Source organism: Clarias gariepinus, chromosome 22 (genome assembly GCF_024256425.1).
Source record: "Clarias gariepinus isolate MV-2021 ecotype Netherlands chromosome 22, CGAR_prim_01v2, whole genome shotgun sequence".
NCBI lineage: Eukaryota > Metazoa > Chordata > Actinopteri > Siluriformes > Clariidae > Clarias > Clarias gariepinus.
The window spans coordinates 23,585,007-23,610,062 of record NC_071121.1 but is presented as its reverse complement, the minus strand read 5'-3'; the positions used below and the strand labels follow the sequence as shown (position 1 = coordinate 23,610,062).

Below are 25,056 nucleotides of genomic sequence, written 5' to 3'. Positions count from 1 at the left end.
AAAGGAAACCAGGCTGCACATCACAGGAAAGGGAGTGGTCTGGATTTGACTGCAGAACATTTGACTTAATTTGCAATCACAAGCATAATAAGGAGGCGCTGTCCAACCCAGCATGCCTTAGTTGTTGCCTTGTGATTATAAATTCACCACAATGCAAAAACAGGCTTCAGTGAGCACAGCTGCCAGAGATTTCTAGATGATTTCTAAGCCAGTTGTAAGATCCAGTGGGTTCTGGGTTTGTCGCAGGATCTCCATCCATTGTGGTTTCCTACCAAAAGCCAGACAAGCCCTTGTAACATGACTAAACTACCTCAACTGGCTTTACTAAAATCAGCAGAGTCGTTTCAAGGTCCTCACTCTACTATGTAGACTAAACTGTGCAACCATTTGAAGAAACATCATTTCCATCACCATCTTATTCTTTCAGTCACTACAAGCAGCTCTTGATGATAACGTCTGACCATCTGCAAGGTCCAAACTGGGGCTGATGTGCAAGGTTAGTTGGGTGACGGATGTCCATGTGATGAACAGTTTGGACTGACTAGATGTTTGGAATTATCGTTCTTTAGATTAGGGCACGGTGAAGAAAGCAACGGTGGCAAAATAGTGGCGCTGAGTTTGAGATCTGGTGATAGGAGGTCATATTTATTTTTTATAGATGAAAGTATTTGGCCAAACCCACAATGACATTGTACATTGAACATCAATAGGGAGTTGCAGCTTCAACAGCTTCCACTCTCATTGGGAGGTCGTTCACAAGATTTTGGAGTGTTTCTGTGGAATTTGTGCCCTTTCATTCTGTAGAGCATTTTTGAGGTCAGGCACTGATGTTGGAGAAGAAAGGCCTGGTTTACAATCTCCAGTCCGGTTGATCCCAAAGGTGTAGCTGGGGTTGAGGTCAGGGCTCTTTGCAGGCCAGTCAAGTTCTTCCACACCAAACTCATCACCATTGCTTTATAGTCCTTGGTTTGTGCACTGGGGCACAGTCATGTTGAAATAGAAAAGGGCCTTTCTCAAACTGTTGCCAAATATTTTTGTCCACATAGTCTATTATTATTATTATTATTATTATTTATACTAGTGGTACTTTGGGGATCAGGACCATCCTGTAGGTTGGGAAGTGAAATCCTCGGTCACATTCATTCCATGATTCAGTGCAGCTGTCTAATGCAACCCGGGTGAAATCATTCCCTCAGCAGCCATGACCAAAGTCAGGCCGAAGCCTCCTACCAAGAGCGTCTTGGGAATTTTCCAGGTGTATAAACACAGCCTGAGCAGCGCCATTCACGCTATCCCATTCCCACAAATTCATCAGGCAGATCCCCCTTGATCAGGAAGTACGAACTCCCTGATGTACTAGAGATCACAAGCCCACGCTTCGCTTCTGTCTCTGTTCGCTCGCTTCTGGAAAGGCACCGAAACAAAACGGGTTCCAGCAGCGATACAGTTGCCAGTCCCGCAATCAAAAAAATATTTATCTGTAAAGGGAAGTAGCAACACTGAGCCAATTATCTTTTTACTTCCATGTCTTTGTTCTTTAGTTCTCCTTCCATGTTTTGTTCCGCGTTTAGCAGAAGTGAGATTGAATCAGTCATTAGGCGAGCAGCGCTGGTGTCGAGATGTTTGCTGACTCACATCTACAGCTCATCTGGTTCTGATTTGACCCAGCCTGCACACTAATCTCCCAGCATGCTGAGGGGCGGTCCTCCAGCTCAACGACAGGAAACATTCGTGGCTGATGGCGGTGCACTAAAATATTAACACAGAAGGAAGGGTGTGTGTGTGTGTGTGTATGAATATGGATGGGACCGACCTCACCGTCCGTCTCAGGACTGAATCAGAACGTTTTACACTGAAGTGAATCATATCTTATTTATAAGTAACGCTACAGTAATACTATTAAATCTGGAGGTCTTATGGAATTAATCACATGATTGATGAAGAGTGGTGTTGAGTTCCATCCATGTAACTCATCTGCTACAGAAAACCATGGCCTGTTTACGAGGCATTGCCAGGCTCAGTGCCAGCCCTCACCTCCACCAGTGGGATGCCAGCGCTATGGTGTGGTTATCGTAGCGGTCTCAGGAGGCCCTGTGGCTCTGAGGCGTGAAGGGAGCTCCTTAAACTTGACCGTGGTCTGTTTGTTTTTGGTGTAGACCAGCTGCCCGTATGAACACCACCTACTGACAGATGTTAAATAGGCAAAACAGTACTCTCCCTTAGAAGACTTGGACGATTAAACCACATCCAGTCATCCAGCACAGCTGGAACGAGAGTCAGAGCCGCTGTTATAGAAAATGAACCGACACCTCCAGTTCTAACAGTGCTGTAGGTTAAAGGCAGCTCCAATCTGAAATATATTTACTTGTCTGGGCGCCATAGGATGTGAAAGCACACTCAGTGTACGTCACATGGGGAACCGTTTCCTACCCAGACGTTATCTTCTCGGCCATCTAGTGGGACTTTGTTAAGCCCATGAGCGTGAGTTCATCGACATCCTGGCACAAACCCATACAATGACGTCAAGAGAGCAGCAGTGAAAACGAGGCAACGGAAACACCTGTAGAGGAAAAAAAAGATCGATGGATAGAACGCATAGCGTTTCATTCGCTCGGCCTCCCTTTCTCTCGGTTCGTGAGTGTTTATTTTTGGCGGCCCATTGTTGTTTTTCAGGCTTCTTCGCGGCAAAGCGTCACGTCTGACTTTACAGCTTTCGCAGAATGCAGTTTCTGTTTGGACATTCGGCCATCTAGATGTTAACTGCGTTGAGAGATGAACGCAAAAGTTTGCTCCCTCTCAATATAACCAAAAACACTTAAGGTGTAATGTGTTGTGTTTTGTTTACAAACTGGGCCATGTAGAAGTACCCTGTATGCCAAAGATGACAGATAAAATATAAGTCATTTGTGAAAATATGATCAAAATTATATAATTTCAAATGTTTGTGCCCCCACTTTCTAAGCGGGATATTAACCCCTCTCTGTTTTTATAAGTGCCCCTCCAACCCTTTTCTTATTTTCCGCGAAGGTTTCCGATCTTTTTGGTTCTACTGTTCAGCTTAGTCGCGGCAAATCACTAGTTTACGAGAATGTGAGCGACTTAATACACCATCTTTGTTATAGTAACACCAGTGGATATTAATCCCTAATCTATTAATTGCCATTAGGAATTTACCCTATTCAAATCGTATTTACCCGATGATGTTTGTTTTGCATGATAATGTTCCATAGCTCACATATCTATCTTGTACACTCGCTACTAAGTTATGCTGTAGATATGCTCACTGTGGTCCATGGAATTTTTTTTCGCTTTGTCAGTTTTGCATTTGCAACCTTGTCATGATGTTTCAAAAGACTGGAAGCAGTGTTGCCAGATTGGGTGATGTTTTTCTTTTAACTGGGCCACTTTTATTACTTTTGGCTAGACAATGTGTCTGGGACTGGTAATCAAAATTAGGCCGTTTTTGTGAAAGAATACACTAGCGTGTATATAAATAATTTAGCTTGAGTACACGTTCTAGAACTGATGTTATTATGGGTTTTTTTGTTGTTGTTTTTTTACAGGGTCATTTGGCAACCCTTACTAGCACAGAGCATGCAAGAGCGCTTGAGTGAAAATATGATTTGTGTGCATGGAGAAAAACAAAGGTTTCGCTCAGTAAAAAAGGCAGAATTGAGGCGCATGCAGTGACTGTAAAAATTGTATTTCAAACTACATTTATTATTCTGTTTTCTTAAATGATTTGGATTCTTTAATTTGTCCCACATACATTTGTTGGGATTATGATCGCTATAAAAAAAAGTGTGTCTTGTTAAAATTAATTATTGATTATCAATCGACTGTTGATTGTTGACGTGTCCAAGTATTTGGTTAAGAAAAATGTACGAAATTTGCAAACCTAATAACAGCTAACTCAGAGAGATTTAAATAAATAAATAAATAAATAAATAAATAAAAATGTTACCAAAGTTTTAATCGTTAGATATGCTGAATGGTTATTTAGAGTTTAGGGAAGGAGTCTCCAGTGTCAGCGCTTTATAACATTCGGTTTCAATCTTTAGAACAAACTTGACTTTCTCTTGGTGGCTCCACAATAATAATTAAACGTTAATTAAACAGTACAGTGTGATGTTCTTTGATCATTGAAAAATTGTTCTTGAGGATAAACGACTTCAGGATTTGTCTATAATTTTGAACCTCCTTTTCATGTTGCGAACATTAACATGTGCTTATTTATTTTTCTGTAGAACACAGTTTTTCTTTTTCATATGCAATCTTTTCTATCAATCTCATTAGTTATAAATATGAATGCAAAACTTGTCTTCTAAAATAAATGTATATTTTTCATTCAAAAAAAACCCTAGTTAGACGCAGCTCCATGGTATTTTATTTATTTTTAATTTATTTAGTACGTTGCTCCCTTTGAGTCGACTTCCCATCCAGCGAACGTGACTGAATGCCGTCTGAAATCCACTATCTGCGGCATGGCGCCATCTTTTCCGCCATTCATCTTCGAGAATGCTAGGCGGTGGACAATGGAGTATTGTATACGATGGTTCTCACAGCCTGTGCGCGTACGCTCGTGCGTGCGTGTGTGTATGTGTTTCAGTTCCCTCCTGTATATCCACTGACATTTTTGTGCGCTGTAGTCATGATGGACCACCCCGTACGAAATTCTACACGAGTCGTCTCACATCATGTTCACGTGCTGTCTTGTGTCCATATACAGATTGTTAAACACTAAACATCCAGCACTTGGCTCGTCTCTGTTGGCTTCATTTATTCGAATTTATTGAGCGTTTTTCGCCGAGGTTCAGGTTTGCAAATAATGGAATCTGGTTTTAAAGTATGACTTTTTAATGAATAGACACAATATTCCTAAATAATGACAGACCCAAAGCCTCGTATGGAAAACCGACTCGAACCCAGTTAAGACCACTCTGTAGAGTCGGGGCTCGGTGTTAATCACGGCATTGTTATTCGAGGAATGCGCACTAACTACTCTCTCCACACAGCGTCTCAGTAGCGGGGACAGGCTGAATGAAAGCACAGTGCACTCAAACTCACCACATCCTCATCATGCCAGTCTTTGTTGAACTACCATTCTGTCTGCCAGTGTGTCTATGAGTCTGTATGTGAGAAGTGTTCCCCAGAGACAAGGCCTAATTAATACTTACCGGGGTGGAAGGACGCTTTGTAATGCAAGTAAGTCCTTCACACTCTATGTAATCTAAACACAAGCGTGAAGACGTGCCAGAGCTGCAAGGAGAATCTCACGCAAGAAATAAAACAAACTATATTCTATATCACAGCAATTTGTCCACCATAAGAAACTTTTATTTTGTTGAACATGAAATATTCTTAAAACAAGTCAGGTCCACGTTACAATACAGTAAAATAAACAAAGCACTCGATCCATCCATTATTCAAGATCACTCATCCTGTGTAGGGTGAAAGGGTGCATGGAAAGGCTGGCATCCCAGTAAACTCAGGGCATAAGGCAGGGTATAGCCCGGATAGGGTGCCAATCTACAGGCTACACCAATCAGCCTACAGCCTTACAGCCATGTCTTTGGAGTGTAAGAGTAAACCTGAGTACCCAGAGGAAACCCAACAAGGACAGGAAGAAGATGCGGAACTCCCTGCAGACTGACTGGAAGCAAGATTTGAACCCACAACCTTCATTATGTGAGGAAGCTACTGTGCTGTCCTCAGTTCTGAAAGAGTTTCAACTCAGATTCAAATTCGTGGATGACATGAGCCAACCCTGATGTTATGAGAAATCAGTAATGTACCATGATTCAGTGATGTCTCATGATTCTTTTGTATTTCTCATGTATTTGGATTTTGGACTCCAAAATGCATTTTTTTATTTTTGTATTGCAGTGGCTTAGTCGCCTTGCACCTTCAGGGTCCAGGTTCGATTTCTGCCTCTATGTGCATGGAGTTTGCATGTTCTCCCTGGGCTTTGTGGGTTTCCTCCAGGCACTCCATTTTCCTCCCACAGTTCAAAGACATGCAGATTATATTGATTGTTAATGGTGTTTCAATATTGGCATCCTGTCCAGGGTGTACCCTGCCTCACACCCCAAGTCTCCTGGGATAGGCTCCATGTTCCCTGTGACCCTGAATACAGGATAAGGCGGTATAGACGATGAGTGAGTGAGTGAGTGAGTGAGTGAGTGATTATTATTACGTTTGATTTGGTAAAGTGTTGCAGTTCCTCCACAGTCCTACAGGTGGTGCACTCTAAACTATTCACACATTGGCAGCATCCTGCATGGTAGGAGCAAATAGTTTAAATGGAGAGATTGATAGGTAGTTAATTTATTAATTCCATTTTAGAGTACTTTTAGCATTTTATCAATCCTAGAGGGAAATTGTATGTTTGCTCAGAATTGAAAAAAATCCAAGAGAAAAAACAAAATATTTGAATTGGAATATTTGAACTATAGAATCCAATACAAGTGAATCAGCACCCAGGTATTGTGGTAATATTGTATCGGGTGATCCCTGGTGATTCCAATACACACTATCTACCTTAAGGTTACTGGCAAATTGTGCTGTTTGAGATTCTTTTTTGCTCAGCTCGGTTGTAAAAAGTAGTTATTTGAGTCACTGGAGACTTATCATCAGCAAGGAGTTTCTATCAAAAGGTTATTTCTTTTGCGAAAAGCAGTTTCTGGTTTAAAAAATTTTTCCCCATTCTGATGTTTGATATTAAGATCAAAGTTTTTGGCTTGTATTTTGACTGATACATCAGTGTTTTTATTCTAACGTTCAACCGTTAAGATGGAGATGGAAACCCTGTCCTTTGTTCCTACTGTATTAAGATGTCTGAAAATGTAAATTTTTCTCCATTTGTGCCCTCTGGTTTTATTTATTTAATTTCTTTTCATTTTATTACTTTTTTTGCTTTCTTTTTAGTCTGCTTAAGTCTGTATCGACATTTCATTACTCTCAGGTTTCCTCTGTTTGCTCGAACTGTATCCAATGATTTCCACCACATTGTTCATTGACTAATCTCGTGCTGACACTTGAAAGCGACACCCTGCTCTTTTGCTGAGTGATCCCGATTCCAGGGAGAGAGAGGAGACATGCGGCAAGATCCGTCTTCACCTAACTGCTTATCTCGCCTCTGAGAGAGCAGCTTTAGATAACAGGAATGAAGACCGATGAAAAGTTCCAGCACTGAAGGGAAAATCCTTACATTGTTATGCGGTTGTACTGTAATATGGAACATGATAAGTGACCGAACTCACATTTTTGGGTTGAAGAATCCTGGTAAATGTCAGCAAGGGGGAAACCGCTTGGACTGACCCTGTCTCTTCTGGCAAGTGTCCACCAGAGGATGTGTGTGTGTGTGAGTGTGTGTGTGAGTGGGGGGTTGTGGAAGTGTGTGCAGTCACTGTAACCTCTTGCCTGACAGCTCTTGTGTCGCGTAATCCCGCTTGGGATGAGGCAGCGTGGGGGCAGCTGCTCTCACGGCAGGGGTCAGAGGTCAGCACTCAGAGGGTCGTGTCTGAGCTGCGTCTAAATTGAGAGTGACTAATCAGCTCATTAGATGGCCTGCGGGGTTTGGCTGCATTTCCTGTGAAAGATGTGCTGGTTATGTGTGATATTGCGCAGCGTGCTCCTCGAGCGAACCGGCAACAGTTATGCTGATGATAAATAAGGACGCGAATAATTAAAAGCCCAGGTTGATTAACAGAGTGGAAAAGCTATGATGAGAATGAGAACTGTTTAAAGACATGAAAAACCTTGATAAAAGTCTGTAAACCTGCGTCAGTGGAAGCGCCAGGACAGCGTTAGTTCTACATTCCTGGTGAAAAAAGCAGCGCTTTGAGAACGGCCAAAAGGCATATTTTCCCTTTAGCTGTTATGTTTTTTGCAAATTGTCCGAGAACTAAGACTTTCCAGTTCCCACACTGTTCCTCTATGTTTTTTCCTCCCACTCCGGATCAGAGCCTTAACACACTCTATGGATTATTCCATATCACTCAGGACAAGAGCTTTATCAGCTGAAGCAGCGGGGCCTTGTAGAGGATAACAGGAAGGAAGGAAGGAAGGAAGGAGGATTCACACTTGCTGTCACTGCAGAGGATCTGTCCTCTCTGGCTTCCTTACGTTTTCCCTCCTGATCACATTTTAAAGACAACAAATTGTCCGTGTGACAATGGGGATTGTGTAAGCACAGGTTGTTAGTTTAAACCTGATAAACGTCCGTAGTGTAAAGAGTAATCTTTTTCCCACTTTGATTGGAAGGCTGGAATATAAAAGGTAATTTTAGGAAGCTATTAAAGTAAGATGTCTTTGGAAAGTGGTTGATTAAGCCAGTATTGCTTTTTTTTAATTTATTTATTTTTTGTTTTTTCCAGATTTTCTCCCTAATTTAGTCGTGTCCAATTCCTCCCCGTCACTAGGGGGCTCCCACATTAAGGCTACTACTACCACTCAGTCGGGAGGGCCGAAGACTATCATTTGTTTCCTCCGAACCATGTGACGCCAGCCGACTGCATCTTTTTTTCGAACTGCTTGCTCACGCACCGTTGGGGGCGGCGTAACATACTTGGAGGACAGCGCTATCCGCTCCTTTCGCTTGCGCGAGCACACAGACGCCCCTGATTGGCTGTAGAGTCGTGATTAATGTGGGAGCCCGAAGTACCTCTCATCCCTCCCCTCTGAGAGAGCTCGGCCAATCAGTTCTCTCTAGACCTCCGGCTGCGAAAGGTTACAGCATCACCCGGGAATCGAACCAGCAATCTCCAGATAATAGGGCGAGCGTATTGCTTAATTATCATTCATTTATGGTTTTTAGTATAACCTTTGTTTTTTTATGACTTAATTATTGAGTGAGTACAAAAACATTTTTGATTCTCAAACGCCAGTATTCCACCACAAAATTGAAAGTTGCAGAAAAAAAACAGTGTATTATATAAGCGACCACTTTTTTAGACAAAAAACAAACAAACAAACAAAAAAGAAGCAGTCAGGATCTTCAGAAGAACCGTGTGTGGTTCTGCAGGTTGACTTAATAAAGCTTAGTAGCTCATTTCCGTATAAAACTCCACAACTTGTTCTTGACCTTAAAGAGTTCTCTAAGTGTCATCACACCAATTATTGACTTTGTTTCATTAATTCCTGTTTACTGGGCTATATGGGTTTTTTATTATTATTATTATTATTATTTATTGATTAATTTTTTTAAAGGGATCCTTGCTCTACAGTTTTTTTATTTTGCATGTGCCTAAGACTTTTGCACCGTTCCATACATTCAGACATTTTTTCACATCCAAGGGCACTTCATATCATATCTACCCAGTTTTGAAGAAACCGGATGATACCAACTCAAACACAGAGAGAACCTGCAGACAGTAAGGCAGGATCAAACCTGCGATTCTGAAGCTTAGGAAACAATGTTACCCATTAAATCCAGGCCCAGGAGAAATTTTCCAACCCTGAAGAAATTTCCAGACCCTGGAGAATTCTGCTCATGCATATAGATTGTCTGATCTGTTTTTTTTTCTCTCTCCTTTCAAACCAGACAAGTTTTAGTCTTATATTATGCTTTCATGTCCGGAAAGGGCATAAAGTATAAAACTATGCTTTAGAATCCCGCCAAACCTGACAGCACTATAAGCTCTGTAACAGCCCTGTCTGTACAAGATCAATCTCTCACACTCCAGAGTTTAGCAGCTGGTTTGGGCCAGCGATGGGTGATAACAGAGCCGGACTCCCAGAGGGTTATAGTAACAGTCTGTAGAATGTTATCTGTAGGAGAATGTCTGTGTTGCTTAACCAGCAGCGTCCGGTTCCTCCGAGCCAAAAGTGTATTAATCTTTCCAAGAGACTTGGACATTCCTGTCCTTTCTGTAAAGGATGCACATGCCGAGGTTGGAGAGCAGAACCATGTTACCATTATTTAAAGCTTTCCAATCTGCCAGGGGAAGCACTTTTCCCTCTCGCACAACAAGCATACTTGGCTCCTTGTTTTCATTTGAAAGGAGGCCAGTTTAACGGAAGCATTCTCAGCTGTCCTAATCTGTCTTCGAGAACTAAGGCTTGTGACCCTGCCAAGCTTTCAGCTGCCTAAAACAAATCAATGTAGCAACTGAACGATCGACAGTGCCGCGCAAACCCAGAGGTCCTGCTGATCTAAGTGCCCGTTTGTTAACAGACGAATTCTGTTCGGCTTTATATCTGTGCCATATCTCCGAACATCTGCATGCCGGTTTAGTTGAGTGATTGTCCTCACCTCGTCTTTGGTGGCTGCCAAAGAAGACTGCCCCAGGCAAATGTTTTTACCGATGTCCAACCAAGTAGACCGTCTCAAGGATAATATTGGGTCTGACTTCAGATGTGACCGTATGCAAGCAGCAGAGAGAGACAAAAAGAGGGAGAACAGAACACCCAGATTTTTACACTTTTCCCACGTCTTTATATCCTGACTGTTGATGCTTTACATTCTAGACCTGACAGCCAAATTCTGGTGAGCTACATGTGTTTAGTCGCTCTGTAGCAGGGCTTAAGTGAGTCCAGCTGGCCTTAGCATACCAAGAATTCCCAAACCACTGCCTGTGTGAGAAAAGGTACCACCCACATGTACTGGCTTTGTGTTTTCTAACTGATCCCTACATATGTGCCAAAAATAGTCTTTCACCTGAGACCTGATGCCAAGAGTTCTCATTGGGGACACCAGTGCATTGTGGGAGGTATGGATCAAGTTTGACTCTGGGAGAAGCCACGTTGGCCAAAGATCAAAGGGAAGGGGTTGAGTTGAATTTACAGCAACAGCAATTAAATCCGGTCACTTCCCTATCAGTAGGGTTTGAAATGTTGGACGCAATCTTGCTTGTGTGCTGGTTTATGGGAATCTGCTGGAAGCTAGACCCTTAGTCTTGCTTGCATGATACTTTGCAATTTCATAACTTTTGGTTATGGCCAAGGGGTTACGTTGTGCACATTATACACTCAGTGGTACCAGTTATTTACATCCATACACATTTGTTGCTTGGCCCCAAAGTAATAATTTTAGCTTGGTGTTATACTTAGTCCCCAGTATTGTTGAGACTACAAAGTTCTTTTTATGTCTCTTTATATAAGACATTTGCTAAATGCTGTACATGGTATTGTAAGATTCCATAGGTGGGCTTGGTTTGTCTTGGAGAGTTTGCAGATTTTTGGAGCAGGTAGTTCTGAAGGGGAAAAGTTTGGACCAGGTAGGATCATCAATGGCTTATAAGTTGGGTCAGGTGAGATCTTTAGATCTCTGAGTGATATAAAATGTAGGGCCAAAATTTTTCCCAGAACCATTCTTTCACAGTTTGAGTCCTGGAATATGGCCATACCCTCAGGGAAGAAAAACTCCATAGATGTGACTTTTTATTGCCTAGACCGAAGCAACTGAAGCAACCTCAGATCATAACACTGCCTCCAGAGAAGACTCGTACAATGGGCACTTGTCATGAAGTGTGCATCCTTTCTTACCCTGACGCCCACATTGCTGTGGAATAGGGTCATCTGGGACTCATCAGACTACATGACCAGTATACAAGTCCTTGCATTAATTGTTGTTATCAAAAAGATAACATGTTGGAATTAGCGGCAAATCTACTGTAGTAAATTCAATAATACAACAGTGGTGGTATAAAGTGGATCTAAATAAAGGAACCAGTCTGATACTATTTAAACAAATTTTTAAAAGAAAAATGTATTCATTAATATTCTTTACCAATTATCCTGTACAGGATCACGGGGGGCCTGAAGCCTAGTGTAACCCAGGAGACTTTGGGTACACCCTGGGCAGGGTACCATTTCATTGCAGGGCACACTCACACTCACACACTACAGGCAATTTGGGAACACCAGTTAGCCTAATCTGCATGTCTTTGGATTGTGGGAGGAAACCGGGATACCTGAGGGAAACCCACCAAGCACAGGGAGAACATGCAAACTCCATGCAGACAGACCCCGAGATGGGAAACAAATCCTGGACCCCGCAGGTGCGAGGCCACGGTGCTAACCACTACGCCACCGTGCCAGCAAAAAATAATTACTTGAGAAATAAGCAGGCTTTTAAATCTAAGTGTGGGACTAAAGGAATTTTGGCCATGAAGAGACTTCAGGAATCTGATACATCGGTATGGCTGTTTCTCCAGCTGTATCCCTGACCATATCCCTGTAGTAATTCATCATCATCAGAGCGTGAGTGATTAATTACAGCCTGGAAGTCTCTGTGAGGCCGGTAGTGCACCAGTGTGTGCGTGTGTGTGTGTGTGTGGAATGTGTTTGAGAGAGGAAGTGACAACAGTAAAGTTACAGTAAATAAAAAATGAAGGATGGAGGATGCCTTATTAGATGTGACTCATATACGGATCTAACTCAGAAAGATTCAAAGCAAGTCAAAAACAAACAGCCGCTAATATCCTGGAAGATCTGCCAGGGCATGACGCCAGGTTCGCTGTTTTATGTTCTGGGTTCGACCTCATGACTTAACACGTGGCCTGCTTTAGAGAATGAACCATAAAACATGCCATGTGGCTGCTTTCTGGTTTAATTCTATAAAGCTTTGATCATCTACAAAATTCAGATGTTCATTTTAGTTTTTTTTTTCTTTCTTTCTTTTTTTCTTGTCAGGCTTTACCCCTTACCAGCTCTGTAGCGGTGAGATGCAGAAGCAGACAGACATAAAGCAGAGTTCTTGTTATAACTCTGGAGCGGATGCTTTTCCTGTAACCGTGTTCCACTTTGTGAAACATCTGCTGAAACACGTTTGTTCGGATTATCGCTGATGTTATAACAGCTACAGACAGTCGTTCCTTCGCCAGTCCATTTATCACTTAAGTATGTTGAAGCATCAAAGAGAAACCTCAACACCCTGTTTGAACCTGAACAATTCCAAGAACTTTACTCATGCTGGAGACTCCTTATAAAAGTCCTTGTGCAATTTGTTATTATAGCATTTGAGTCCAAGCATATTTCGACCAAAAATCAGACTAAACACGTGGGACGTTTTTAAGAAAAGCCCCTCCCTGGCTTCACTACCCTAACACAGACAAAACCCAAAGCCCATATTACCCTAATAAAGGGATCTATACTCCGCCTGATGATGTTACATCTCAGACAGGATGTAGCTCTGAGTCTGACTGGAAAAGGCAAAGTCCTGGGCCCGTCCTTACTAAGCGTCTCAAAGTAAGAAATCGTTTCTTAGTGGCCAGAATTCTCAGAGTGAGCAGTGTATCAACGTTCTTAAAATAGGAAATCACTCTTATCGCCACCAAAATGTAGGAGAGATCCAGAGGTGTCCTAACTTAGGAGTAGTGATAAAATTCAAGTGTTCAGGCAGAGATGCATGTGGAGGACGTTTTGGGAACACAGAGTCTGTTTGTTTTTTGCATCTTTTGGGGGCGTCGCCAACTAGTAATGTTTCATTTATATTTATACCTGACTTGCACCTCATTTTTTCCCCAAAATATTGTGCACGAGTTTACACTTTTCCAGATGAAAGATGCCTCTCAGCTGCTTCTTTGTTCTAATCTCTAAAGTTCTTTGATCCTGTGCTGCTTTTATGTTTGCAACTTGATAATAGGATTTATTATGGCTATGTGTTGACTCGAAGCTTTGTATGAATGATTTCAATGATTTTGTGATGCAGATCAGATTTTTTTGTTGTTGTCCAAGGTGACATTAACAGTCTGAGCACACAGTGTCCCTGGAACAGTTCGCCATTAAACGCCTCGCTCAAGGGCACAATACCGACATCCATCATCGGCAGTGAGGCAGTCGCGGAACTGAAACGCCTCGCGTAGGCTGTATCTTCCAGTGGAACGGAAATAGAGACAGCTAGAGGTGTGCGTGGGACTGTTCTCTTTTTAAATCCTGTCGAATCCTGATGAGTCGATCAGCAAGACCACTGCACCAATTATGAGCTCCGTTTGTCTGTAGCACAGCAGGTGGTGAGTTTCTGGAAGAACTAGTGAAATCATACAAGAACGAAACCAACTGCCAGTTATTGCGTTTAAATAAACTTTTATTTATTGCCAGTTTATTAGCTACGTACCATTTGGAGTGGTAATGCCAGGGTGAATACACATTTTGACCAATCAGCTTTTGATACTACATTGTGGTGAAAGTATCGGTCTTAAGTGGGGGTATTCAGGAAAGAAGACGCAAGTGTCTCTTGGGTGGGACGGGTCTGCTTCCCGTCAGCATCGGTTACCATGGTTACAACCCTGTGGAGGATGGCGGGAATGTGCCAGAAGGTCTTTGGAGTGCCATGTTCAATGGAGCAGGACAGAAAGAGAAAGAGAGAGAGCGAGAGAGAGATGGAGCCCGTGGGTCAGAGAGAGCAGCTGTCCTCCAAGCGTGTGCCTTTCTATTCAGGAGACACACACTCACAGACAGTGCACACACACACACACACACACTGACACAACCAAGTAGACACTTATGGAAACCCAGCTAGTCTAATGGTAATCTCAGTAATCCATACTAATGCCAGTTTAGCGTACATTTCAGATTTCCATCACGTCTCGAGCCATGAGGTGAGACATCCACACACTCAAACGTCCAACCCCAAATCTGTGTTCGTTTAAGATGAGTTCACACTCCCGTGATGCGATCTGGATTTCCACAGGATAAACAACAGGAAGCAGGCATATTCGGTCAAAATAAATACTTGTCTACATCAGGACCAAAAAAAATACTTCTCCCGTTTCGTCTCAGACATGGAGGTTTGGCCCACGGTTTGGCACTCGGGCGCTATTTGTCTCCACTCTGTTTTGTCTGTGTCGAATTACTGGCAGTCAGCATCTCGCTTTCTCTCATCACGCTTTCAGTGATTTGGACACACACACACACACACGCCCATACACACTCACACGCGGCCCTCTGTTAGCTGGCAGACATTGTGTAGATGAGTTCAGTGCCTCACAGTGGGTGTGTGTCTCAGTTATATTTTACTTCCCCGGCTGCCAGACTTAACCGATTCGCTCGGCTCCAGAAGTCTGAGTTCACCCCCAACAAGAAAAGTTTAATCCTTTATATATAATAAAAGAATAAAACAAGTTTGCAAATATGAGTCAGGAAAGAAGAGAACTCGTCCTGGTGCGTTTCTACTGCAAGAACCTTTCCAGGAACGTTTTTTCAGGAAATGCCTGAATTTCCAATGGAAGAACGATTCCAGGAACCTTTTCTAACAAAATGTGTGAATCCAGACAATCACAACTTCGCGTCATTCACGTTATCATCTCTTTTAATTTCACTTCTCTCACTCTTATGTGGGACTTGGAAAGACTTTCCCATGTTGGAAACTGCCAAAGCGCTGACACTGAAGACTGAACAAAAGATGCCACCACCACCATGTTTCCCCTGTTGGGCCTTTAAACAAAGCCCTTAAACAACAGCTTAGACATATAATGCGTTAAAAATGCAAGTTGTTCTGGATAAGGGCGTCTTCCAAATGCTGGGATCTGGGAAGTAAATAATTTAATGCACACAAGTGAATTTTTTCGTCCTAGCTCCTACGGGTGTAGCGGTACGCCACAGTCAAGATTCTGTTCAGTAGCCGGGAGCCTAGAGAACAGATTGCCCAAGCTTTCTTCAGAGTAAGAAGTGGCATGCTTCTACTCCCGTGTCATTCACAGTGACATTAGCCAATCATGTCCAATCACATAATCAGCCATAACATTGTGTAACGTAAAACATTACGGGCAGTATTGTGTAGGTTCCCTTTGTGCCACCGGGGCTGGTCTGACCCCTCGAGGCATGACTCCACAAGATCTCAGGGGGTGTGCTGTGGGGTATGGTACCAGGATAATGGCAGCAGATCCTTTGGAAGCTGTGGATTGAGGGATGGGGACTCTGTGAATTGGACTTGTTTGACTGGACATGGATGCTTGATCGGATCGGTATCTGGGAAGTTTGGAGCCCTGGTCTGTGGCCTTGGGCTCTTTGCCTGCTGGTCCCCGTGTGCAGCAGGCTGTGGTACACTGGGTGTTCTGGTGCCTTTCTGGTGTATTATCGCCAGCGTTGACTTTTTAGCAATTCGTACTGCACTGGCTTTTCTGTTGAAAAAAGTCTTTGTTTCTTTCTTTCTCTCTCTCGGTCAAATGAGAAAGCTGAGCTGACCCATGCCAGCTCTTTCTCAGATTCAGTGCCAGCAGGGGGAGGAGTGAGATTAAAGGTCACTGCAGCTCATCCTTATGATTATTTGCTCAGGATCTCATTAAAGCCCAAAGCTACAAAAGTCAGACACTTTATTAGATTTCCATTTCATCACGTCCCGCTGTTAGATTCGCTATTTAAACAGGAAAAGTGTTTTATTCCTGCAAATAGTATGCCCCGGGAATCATTTTTTAGCTCAAAAAGAGGTTTTTGAAAACATACTGAACATTTCTTACTTCTCTCTGTCTCACGTCGTCTAAGGTGAGGCATCAGCTGATCTTATCATCTAGCACGTAGGCGTCTTCCAGAAAACAACACTGACAACACCTCAGTAAGGTTTGGGACACTTGAACGTTTTTACTTTTTCACGGGAACAACCGGGTCACTGCCGTCTCTTCCCTTTATTTAACGATTGCGTCATAATCACAAAATTCGCGCTGACTTATTCGTCTGTGAATATGTCTGGATACGCATCACACCCTCGTCCTGTACAGATCCAAGGCGGGACTCGAGCCCAAACCCTGGAGGTGCAAGGCAACAATGCTATAAGCACTAGGCCACCTTGCTGCCATCATTGTTGTGTGCTTCTTAAAGTTAAATAAGGAATTTACAGGGATATTAAACGTTGCTTAATATGGTGATAATATTCTGTCTTGAGACATTAAAACTGAAAAGCACACCTTTCAATTGTGAAACATCATGCTTGAAGTAGTTGGATATCTTTTGTATCTTCTCGACCATCTCCATCTTCGTGAGGAACTTCACCCAGGAGGATTGCTTCTTCTACATTTCTACGTTATACAAAAAAATAGATTTGAGAAAAACAACCTACCTGAATCCGTACTGGAGCGATGAACAACGTTCTTCTGAAAGGTCTTACTATGATTAAGTGCGATGATGATGATGATGATCTACAGAAGTATTTCAGGGCAGAGCACTAACTCTGTGTTACTTTGCGTTTTTCAGGGCGAACATCGATGAGGTGGAGATTGAAGTGGTGGAGATCGAGGCGAAGCTGGACAAGGTGAGACGTGCCAAAGTGGGACATTACACTATAATCACAGTATAAAGCAGCGTAACCTGAGGACGAATGGAAGCCTCGCTTTTATTTCTTCGTAAAGCGTTTCCTTTTCTTGTGAGATGTATTTGTACAGTACGTGCTAAAAGTCTCAGCAAATCTGAACACTTTAGTATCAGGCGAATGTTTACATTCTGCTCACGTTCTGGCATAAATTATGTGATCTGAGAGGAAAAAGCTGAGCTCTGTGCCACTCCAGGCTCATCGATGGAGGAAACTAAACAGATGATGGGGCCGCTGACTTTCAGCCAATCAGCAAAGAAATCCCATAATGCACCGCTCAGGGCTGATGTTTGAAATGATGCTCCTTACCAGAGTCACAATGTCCATAGTGATTAAAACAAATACTGTAGTGCATTAGTGTCAATAAACAAGTTTTATTTTTAAAAACAATGTTTTTTTGTGAATTAATAAAAAAAAAAACTTTTTGGAACAGGATTTTATACCATTTGTACTATTTTACTATTCAAATTTTTATTTAATAATATTTTAATGTGAAAATACCGAAAAAATCTAATTTTATTTGATCAAATTTTAGAATTATTTAAGACATTTTTGTAATTTTTTGCTATTTAAACCTGCACGTTTTAGCCACTAAAATAATTATTGAAAATTATGTAAAAATAAAAATAAAAAAATATGTAGATTGTAAAAGAAATGTAAACATAGTTAATTATAACGTATTTTCTATTTAATTTATTTGTATATATATATATATATATATATATATATATATATGTTAAAAACTATTTTATTAAGCAATTTTAAGGAATACATTTAAATATTTTATACAAATTATACAGATGAAAAAAAAAACTTACTAAATAAAAAAAGTTTAATTTTTTTGCAGAGTATGTTAAATGTTCAAAAACTATTTTATTCTTTTAAAACACCTTAAATCCGTACTGGAGCGAATATAATAATGTTACATTTTTACACATAAAAGAATATGGATTTTCAAAAGGTTATTTGCATATTATATACACATTTTCTAAACTAATAGTATTTTTAGTGCATTTTTAGTTTTAGATTGTAAGATAAATATTTTTAATAAATAGATTGCAATTTGTTTTTACAATTTATCACATTGTTTAATTTATTAAAATAAACACCATTACTTTATTTAAGATAGTATTTAAAAATGCAGCAAAAATGTGAACAAAAATGTGTTAGATATTAATATTACACATATTAAGATAATAAATATATGTCATTACTGTATTGAGAAATTGTTTCTATCATCTGTCCTGCATTCCGTCCCTCCACATTAGTGCTTATGACACAGTTGGTGTTTTAGTGCTGAGTCAGCACTCGAGTGCCTCATACAGTATCTGCGGTTGTGTTTATCGCTGTCGACAGATGATCAGCGCAGAGTTTAATGCGTTTGTGGTTTTATTTACGACCGTGCGTACAGTCTGGACAGTGAAGAGTCCATTAGAGCAGCGTTAGACTGACTCACTCGAACAGATGCCGCGCTACACCGCTGATCTCACCGCTCCATCTGCTCCTGATGAGCCTGAGTGACAGCTGTCAATTCCCATTAGCCCTCCTCCTCCTCCTCCTCGTCCTCAGCTCTGGCCGTGATCAGGGTCCATGTGATTATTCCTGATGTGTCAATATGTTGTGATAGGTTTAGTACTTTTTATTGTCCTTAGTGTTAATGTGATGTAAATTACTGTATGGCTTCTAAACACAGCGGGGTTGATATTGTTGTATTTACTACATAAACTGTTAAACTTGTTGGCGCATCATTTTAGCATGAGAGGAATATTTTAGGTGGGACTTTGGAACTGCTTCTATTGGAAATGTCTCAACTTCATGGTGGTCACGGTGGAGTAGGGGTTCCCACCTAGGGGTTAGCGTCTTGCACCTCCAGGGTCTGGGTTTGATTTCCACCTCGGGTCTGTGTGTGTGTGTGTGTGTGTGTGTGTGTGCAGTTTGCATGTTCTCCCCGTGCTTGGTGCGTTTCCTCCAGGTTCTCCGGTTTCCTCCCACAGTCCAAAGACATGCAGATTAGACTAATTGGTGTTCCCAAAGGAGGCACGAGGTCCTCTACGGGTGTCAAAATGGGAATAGATACAATGTTAACCAGCTCTGGCCCCCATGGTGCCTAGTTGGTCTACAGAGGTTCCTGAGGTTCCTGGGTGGAAGAGGAGGATGGAGGGTCATCACCGTAACCCTGCCTCGTGTTAGGCTGCAAAACGTCACTCCGGTGTTGGTTATTCTTCAGTAACAGCACACTGCAATGATGTAACATGTGATTTAGGGATACTTTGGGTCAGGATGTACTTTTATGAGACGGCATCGTTATCATGGGATCGCTTTTTATATGTTACGAATGAAAAAAAAAAAAACTTGTTTCAAGTAAAACAACGTTTTTAAATGCGCATAGAGAGCGAGAGAGGAAAGAATCGCACAACAAGTAGAAAAGAAAAATGTGTTAAGGATGCCAAAGCTCGAGCTCCAGAGCCTCATGCCTGTCGTCTGGTACAGTCTCACACATGGAGGCCACCTGAGAATGTCTCGCACACTCTCTCTCTCTCTCACACACACACACCCACACACACACACACACACACACACACACACACAACCCAGAGTGATAATTGAGGGCTTAAAACAAATATGAAACCACACAAGACGGCTGTGTGTTTATGTGAGAGTGTGTGTGTGTGTGTGTGTGTGTGTGTGAGAGTGAAACTGCAGCTCGGTGGCATGCAGGAAGGAAAAGTGGGAAAAAATTCTTCTTTTGGTCTTTAGAAGTGAAACTAATAGGAAGATTAGCCAGAGCACTTATGATGTAAGAGAAACCAGACCTGTCGTGTGTGTAAAGAATGTGTGAGTGTGTATCTGATCTCTCAGGAAGTCTGCTCTTCTGTATGTGAGTTGTGTAAGTTTATTCTCCTCTCTCTCTCTCTCTCTCTCTCTCTCTCTCTCTCTCTCTCTCTCTCTGTAGCTGGTGAAGTTATGCAGTGGGATGATCGAAGCCGGGAAGGCCTACGTCAGCGCCAACAAGCTTTTCGTCAACGGCATCCGGGACCTGTCTCAGCAGTGCAAGAAGGATGAAATGATATCAGTAAGCATGTGTGTGTGTGTGTGTGTGTGTGTGTGTTCCATAATGACTTATGGTTTCTACATAAATAGTGAGTTTAATGCCCATATATAATTTATATAAAAGGGTGTGATGTCAATTAAAAGGAAAAGTGCATGGGATGATTTTTTTAGCCACATCTGTACGTTTTCAGTCTTCAGTAGCTGCTTTTTTTTTCTTACACATTTACAAAACTATTTTGACCTCATGTAGCTTTAACATGGATGAATGGATCAAGGTTTAGTTAATTATTTATTATTTCCTTCCAGTTAAATAATTAGGTCTATTTTACTAAATATACCTTCATTGTATTTAATGAGTTCAACCTAAACATACTCGTTTATTCGATTGGAAAATCAGATTTAATTTAAATATACTCACTCACTCACCTTCTATACCGCTTTATCCTGTATTTAGGGTCGCGGGGGTCTGGAGCCTATCCTGGGAGGCTTAGGGCACGAAGCAGGGTACACCCTGGACAGGGTGCTAATCTATCACAGGGCACACACACATACACACTCACACACTATGGGCAATTTGGGAACGTCAATTAAGCTAACCTACATGTTTTTGCAATGAAACCGGAGTACCCAGAGGAAACCCACTAAGCACGGGAAGAACATTCAAACTCCATGTACACAGAGACGGGAATCGAGCCTGGCCAAGAATCGAACCCAGACCCTGGATGTGCGAGGCGACAGTGCTACACTGCTACACCACCACCTAATTTAAATATACTTTTTTTTCCAGTGTATTTCACTTCTTATTATCGAGCAAATGTTTATATACATTATAATACCAGGAATTCATTTGTTTTGTAAACATCCGTTATATTATAAAGAGATCGAAATGATGACATCATTCTTCAGTTGATCAAAACTTTATAAACAATAATAAACTGCTGTGATGTAAAAGGAATCAAACATTTTAGGAGAAGATGTAACTTTGTTTTTGGGTTGTAATGTTTATTATTTTGTTATAACACGAAACACAACACAATTCCTTACACGATTGTCAAAACAATGTTAAAGACGATACTGCTCCGTACGCGTATTAGCTAAATTAGAACCCTAGCTAGGTGTATGTTTAAACAAATCGCAGAATCATTTCATGTTGTGTAATGCCAGTTATTTCACACTCAGTGAGACGTTTCTGTAAACAATTTTATTGATAACGCATCACAAATCAGTTGATTGCACAGAGCTCGCTTTGTTCGCTGTTTTGAAAAGTGAGTGACACTCGACATCTTTCTGTTTGTTTACAGGAGTGTCTGGAGAAGTGTGGCGCAAGTCTGCAGGAGATCGTCAACTATCACATGGTGAGTCTGGCGCGTTTTCCTGTTTCTACTGGTATACTGTGGTATAAGAGACTCGACCACTGTATCCTGACTTTACAGTAAACACTGATAATTTAGTTACCCCTGAATGCCTGCTTATTTCATAGTTCAAGAAAATTACAGCGATAATGTAAATTAAGACATAGTGAAATATTTAATAATTTCTACTACACATGAGCCTGTGTACTTTCTATACTTTTTCTCCTCATGTTTGTATTGGCTACGACTTAAACAAATGTATTATATTCCCTCCCCAATGTGACCTCATATAAGTAACCCCCCCCCCCCCCCCCTTCTTATTGGTCAAGGTGTAAAATTATGCTTTATTATCTGAGAGGCATTTCAGCTGGAGGGTAAACACACACTTTAGGGACGTATGCTTACTTAAAAAAAAAAAGTAATATACAGTATGGAGCTTTTTTTTTTTTAAAAAAAGGGTGAAAATCAAATATTAAAAACATTAATGTAATTTTATTAAATTTATTTTTTTTTTTTTAGCATTTTTAACAAAATTCCAGATATTTTTCAAATAAACAATAATTTAGCACTGAAAAGGAGTAAGGAACATCTACATTGCTAAATAATTAAATATTTTACATAGATTATTTTACAAAATTTAAAAAACAATTAAATGTATTTTTATGTAAAAAAAATAGCATCAACATCATTTTAGAAAATCATAAAACTAGCAAAATTTATCAAAATATTTTTGCTACATTATAAATATCAAAAAGTCTGTACTACTGTATGAAGTGTTAATTTACAGTAGAATAAAAAAAAATTAAATAATAAAAATTTAAAATTTTCCTTGAACACAGGCATTTTTATATTAGGGTTTTGTTTTCATTTGTTGTTTCCTCATTTTATTTATTTATTTGGGTTTGGTAACTAAAATATCAAACTTCAAAGTCCGGTGATATGATACTTCTACTACATCACAAACTCATGACTTTGTTCTTACTTGACAGAACGAATGTCACAGCTACATAATCACGTTAATATCATATTAAATAAATCTCCATGAATGTGATGATGTGTTCATGGAGATTCGTAAATGTTCCAGTGCCCGGTCTGTTGATGAACGTTCCGGAACAATCCGGCCTAGCATTAAACGCCCGAGTCGAGTCGATACCTTTTAGCACTGTGGCTGTCCTATAGATCGCGCAGGGGGTCAGAGGTCATGTCTGAAAGCTTGAAGCGTCACAAATGAGGTTAATGGCCGAGGTCACGCCGCGCTGAGAAGCATGTTGACCCTGCGTGACCCTACTTCTGCTACCCCTTCACACAGTATGCTTGGGTGGTGACGAAGAAGACGAAGAAATAGAAACCGACTGGAGGTCCGAACATCAAGATATCCAGTGGAACGACTCTAGTGTGGATAGTTATAATTATTATTATCATCATAATTAAAAACAGAAATTCCTAGCTGGTTTAAATGTAGTTTTTTGTGTACAATTAAGTACCGACTTAATTTCAGTTTGGAGACTCCAGTATACAGTACGTGAATCCAGACTGTTTATCTTGTCGAACTGGGCAATTGAACTTTTTGTGCTTTTCTGACCTGTTGCTCGGGAGCTTTTTTAAAAAAATTTATTTATTAAAGTTCTGTTTCTCTGAAGAACTGGGACGAGGACTTCCCAACCTTTTGGCTCACAACATATGGAACGACAGGAAGGAAGGAAACGAAAGGCTACAGAGTGACGTCAGAGAGGGTGAATGAACGGGTGAAGGAGAAGTGTAAAGGTGGAGGGATGTCACTCAACGATTTCTGTCGTAAAACATTTCCTGAAAAATATTATCGGATTATCCACACGGCAAACTGATTCTCTCTCTCTCTCTCTCTCTCTGTTTGTCTCTGCATTAAGGAAAACTTTGAATATTCTTCCTTTACGAGTGTAATCCTTTAATTGATTCTGCTACTATTCAATCTGTCCAGTAGCCTATCAAAAGGCACCTTCGATTTGACATTTTTAGACGTTCGCATGCGTCACCGGTCTGCCATTGGTGGCTCAGTGGTAACTTTCTTGCCGGCTATGCGGAAGGTCTTGGTTCGATTCCCACCCAAACTTGAGCCAGCGATCCCAAGCACAGGAAGGGTATCCGATGTAAAACCTGTCGTGTGTGAGGATCAGATAAACCACTGTGGCGACTCTTTGATGGGAAAAGCTAAACTCATGGCTCTCATGGTCTCCCGTCTGTGTGTACAAACAAAAAACGTGAGGAGGATAAAATCCCTGCTTTTTTCCCATGTTTGTAATGGGCAGGGCTTAAACAAGCCAATTTAGATAGATCACCCACCCCCCCCCCCCCCCTCTCCAATGTGACATCATATAGGATTGAATGATGTTGCTCATCTCTGGTGGGGGCGTGGCTCGGCAGTAGCTCATTTATATTTGGAAGAGTAGCGGTTATACAACAAATTAGCACCAAACACTCTTTTCCTTTAAGTACACTACTCTCCCTTGGCATGGCATCGTATTCAAATACTGAGGGTCAGGGTTCATTACAGCAGCCGCATGCAAAGTGTGTGTGTTTAACTGCGCTCAGGATGGACACAACATCAGGAACACAAGCATGTCCAGAGGTTTTACTTCCTGGCCTATAAGAGGCCTGATGGAGTTCACGGGGCGATCCAACGTTCTGCCTGGAGAGTCACGTCCCGGAAAGCATCGCTGCATTTTTATCACCTCTCATAGAGTCATATTTCTACCTGCACTGAGGCACTGAGATCTGGTCAGTTAACACAGCTTATCACACTGGTGTGAGGACTCAGGAACGGCGTGTTTTCAACACTGGAAACACTGGTTTTACTGCAGCATCTTGTAGAAAATTCAGCACTTACTGTACCGGTGATAAAATCAGAGCTTTGTCAGTTCTTTAAACCTGTAGCCTCATCCCCGCTCTCTCTCTCTCTTTCTCTCTTCATCTATTATTGTCATGCTTTGTTTTCCACCAGCTGTGCCTTCTTTCCCTCTAGTTTTCCCGCCCTCCCTGTCCGACTGACCTATTTTATCTGCAGCGAGCGCAGCGTGGCGGCGCCGATCAGCAGAAAGCTCAGTGCGCAGATGAATATGAATGAGTGCGAGCAGGATCTCAGAGTAGCACGTGTGGTGGGTGGGAGGGGATCCTCAAGTGTCTGTGTGATGGAGAAGACAGGGAGTGAGCGCCCTCTGCTGGTGACAAACGCGTCTGTGCACGTGGAACGGTTTGTAACGATTCTCTCGTTTGCTGTGGTTCTGTATTTCAGATCCTGTTCGATCAGGCGCAGAGATCCGTGAAGCAGCAGTTGCACAATTTTGTCAAAGAGTAAGTGATCACATGCATATTTTCTGGTTAATCGCTGTCGTGCAGGGTCAATTTGCATATCAGAACGTGATTGGCTCAAGT

The 25,056-nt window shown here is 41.5% G+C and overlaps 1 protein-coding gene across 2 annotated transcripts in view; it reads left to right on the top strand.

Annotated features, from left to right (window-relative positions):
* Positions 1-25,056, top strand: part of acap3a (ArfGAP with coiled-coil, ankyrin repeat and PH domains 3a) — a 58,052-nt gene that overhangs the window by 9,179 nt on the left and 23,817 nt on the right. For both annotated transcript variants that reach the window (XM_053482518.1, XM_053482517.1), the window contains exons 2-5: positions 17,131-17,188; positions 20,199-20,318; positions 21,598-21,651; positions 24,917-24,975. In XM_053482518.1, the coding sequence (XP_053338493.1) occupies positions 17,131-17,188; positions 20,199-20,318; positions 21,598-21,651; positions 24,917-24,975 (291 nt within the window). The remainder of the gene's footprint in view (positions 1-17,130; positions 17,189-20,198; positions 20,319-21,597; positions 21,652-24,916; positions 24,976-25,056) is intronic.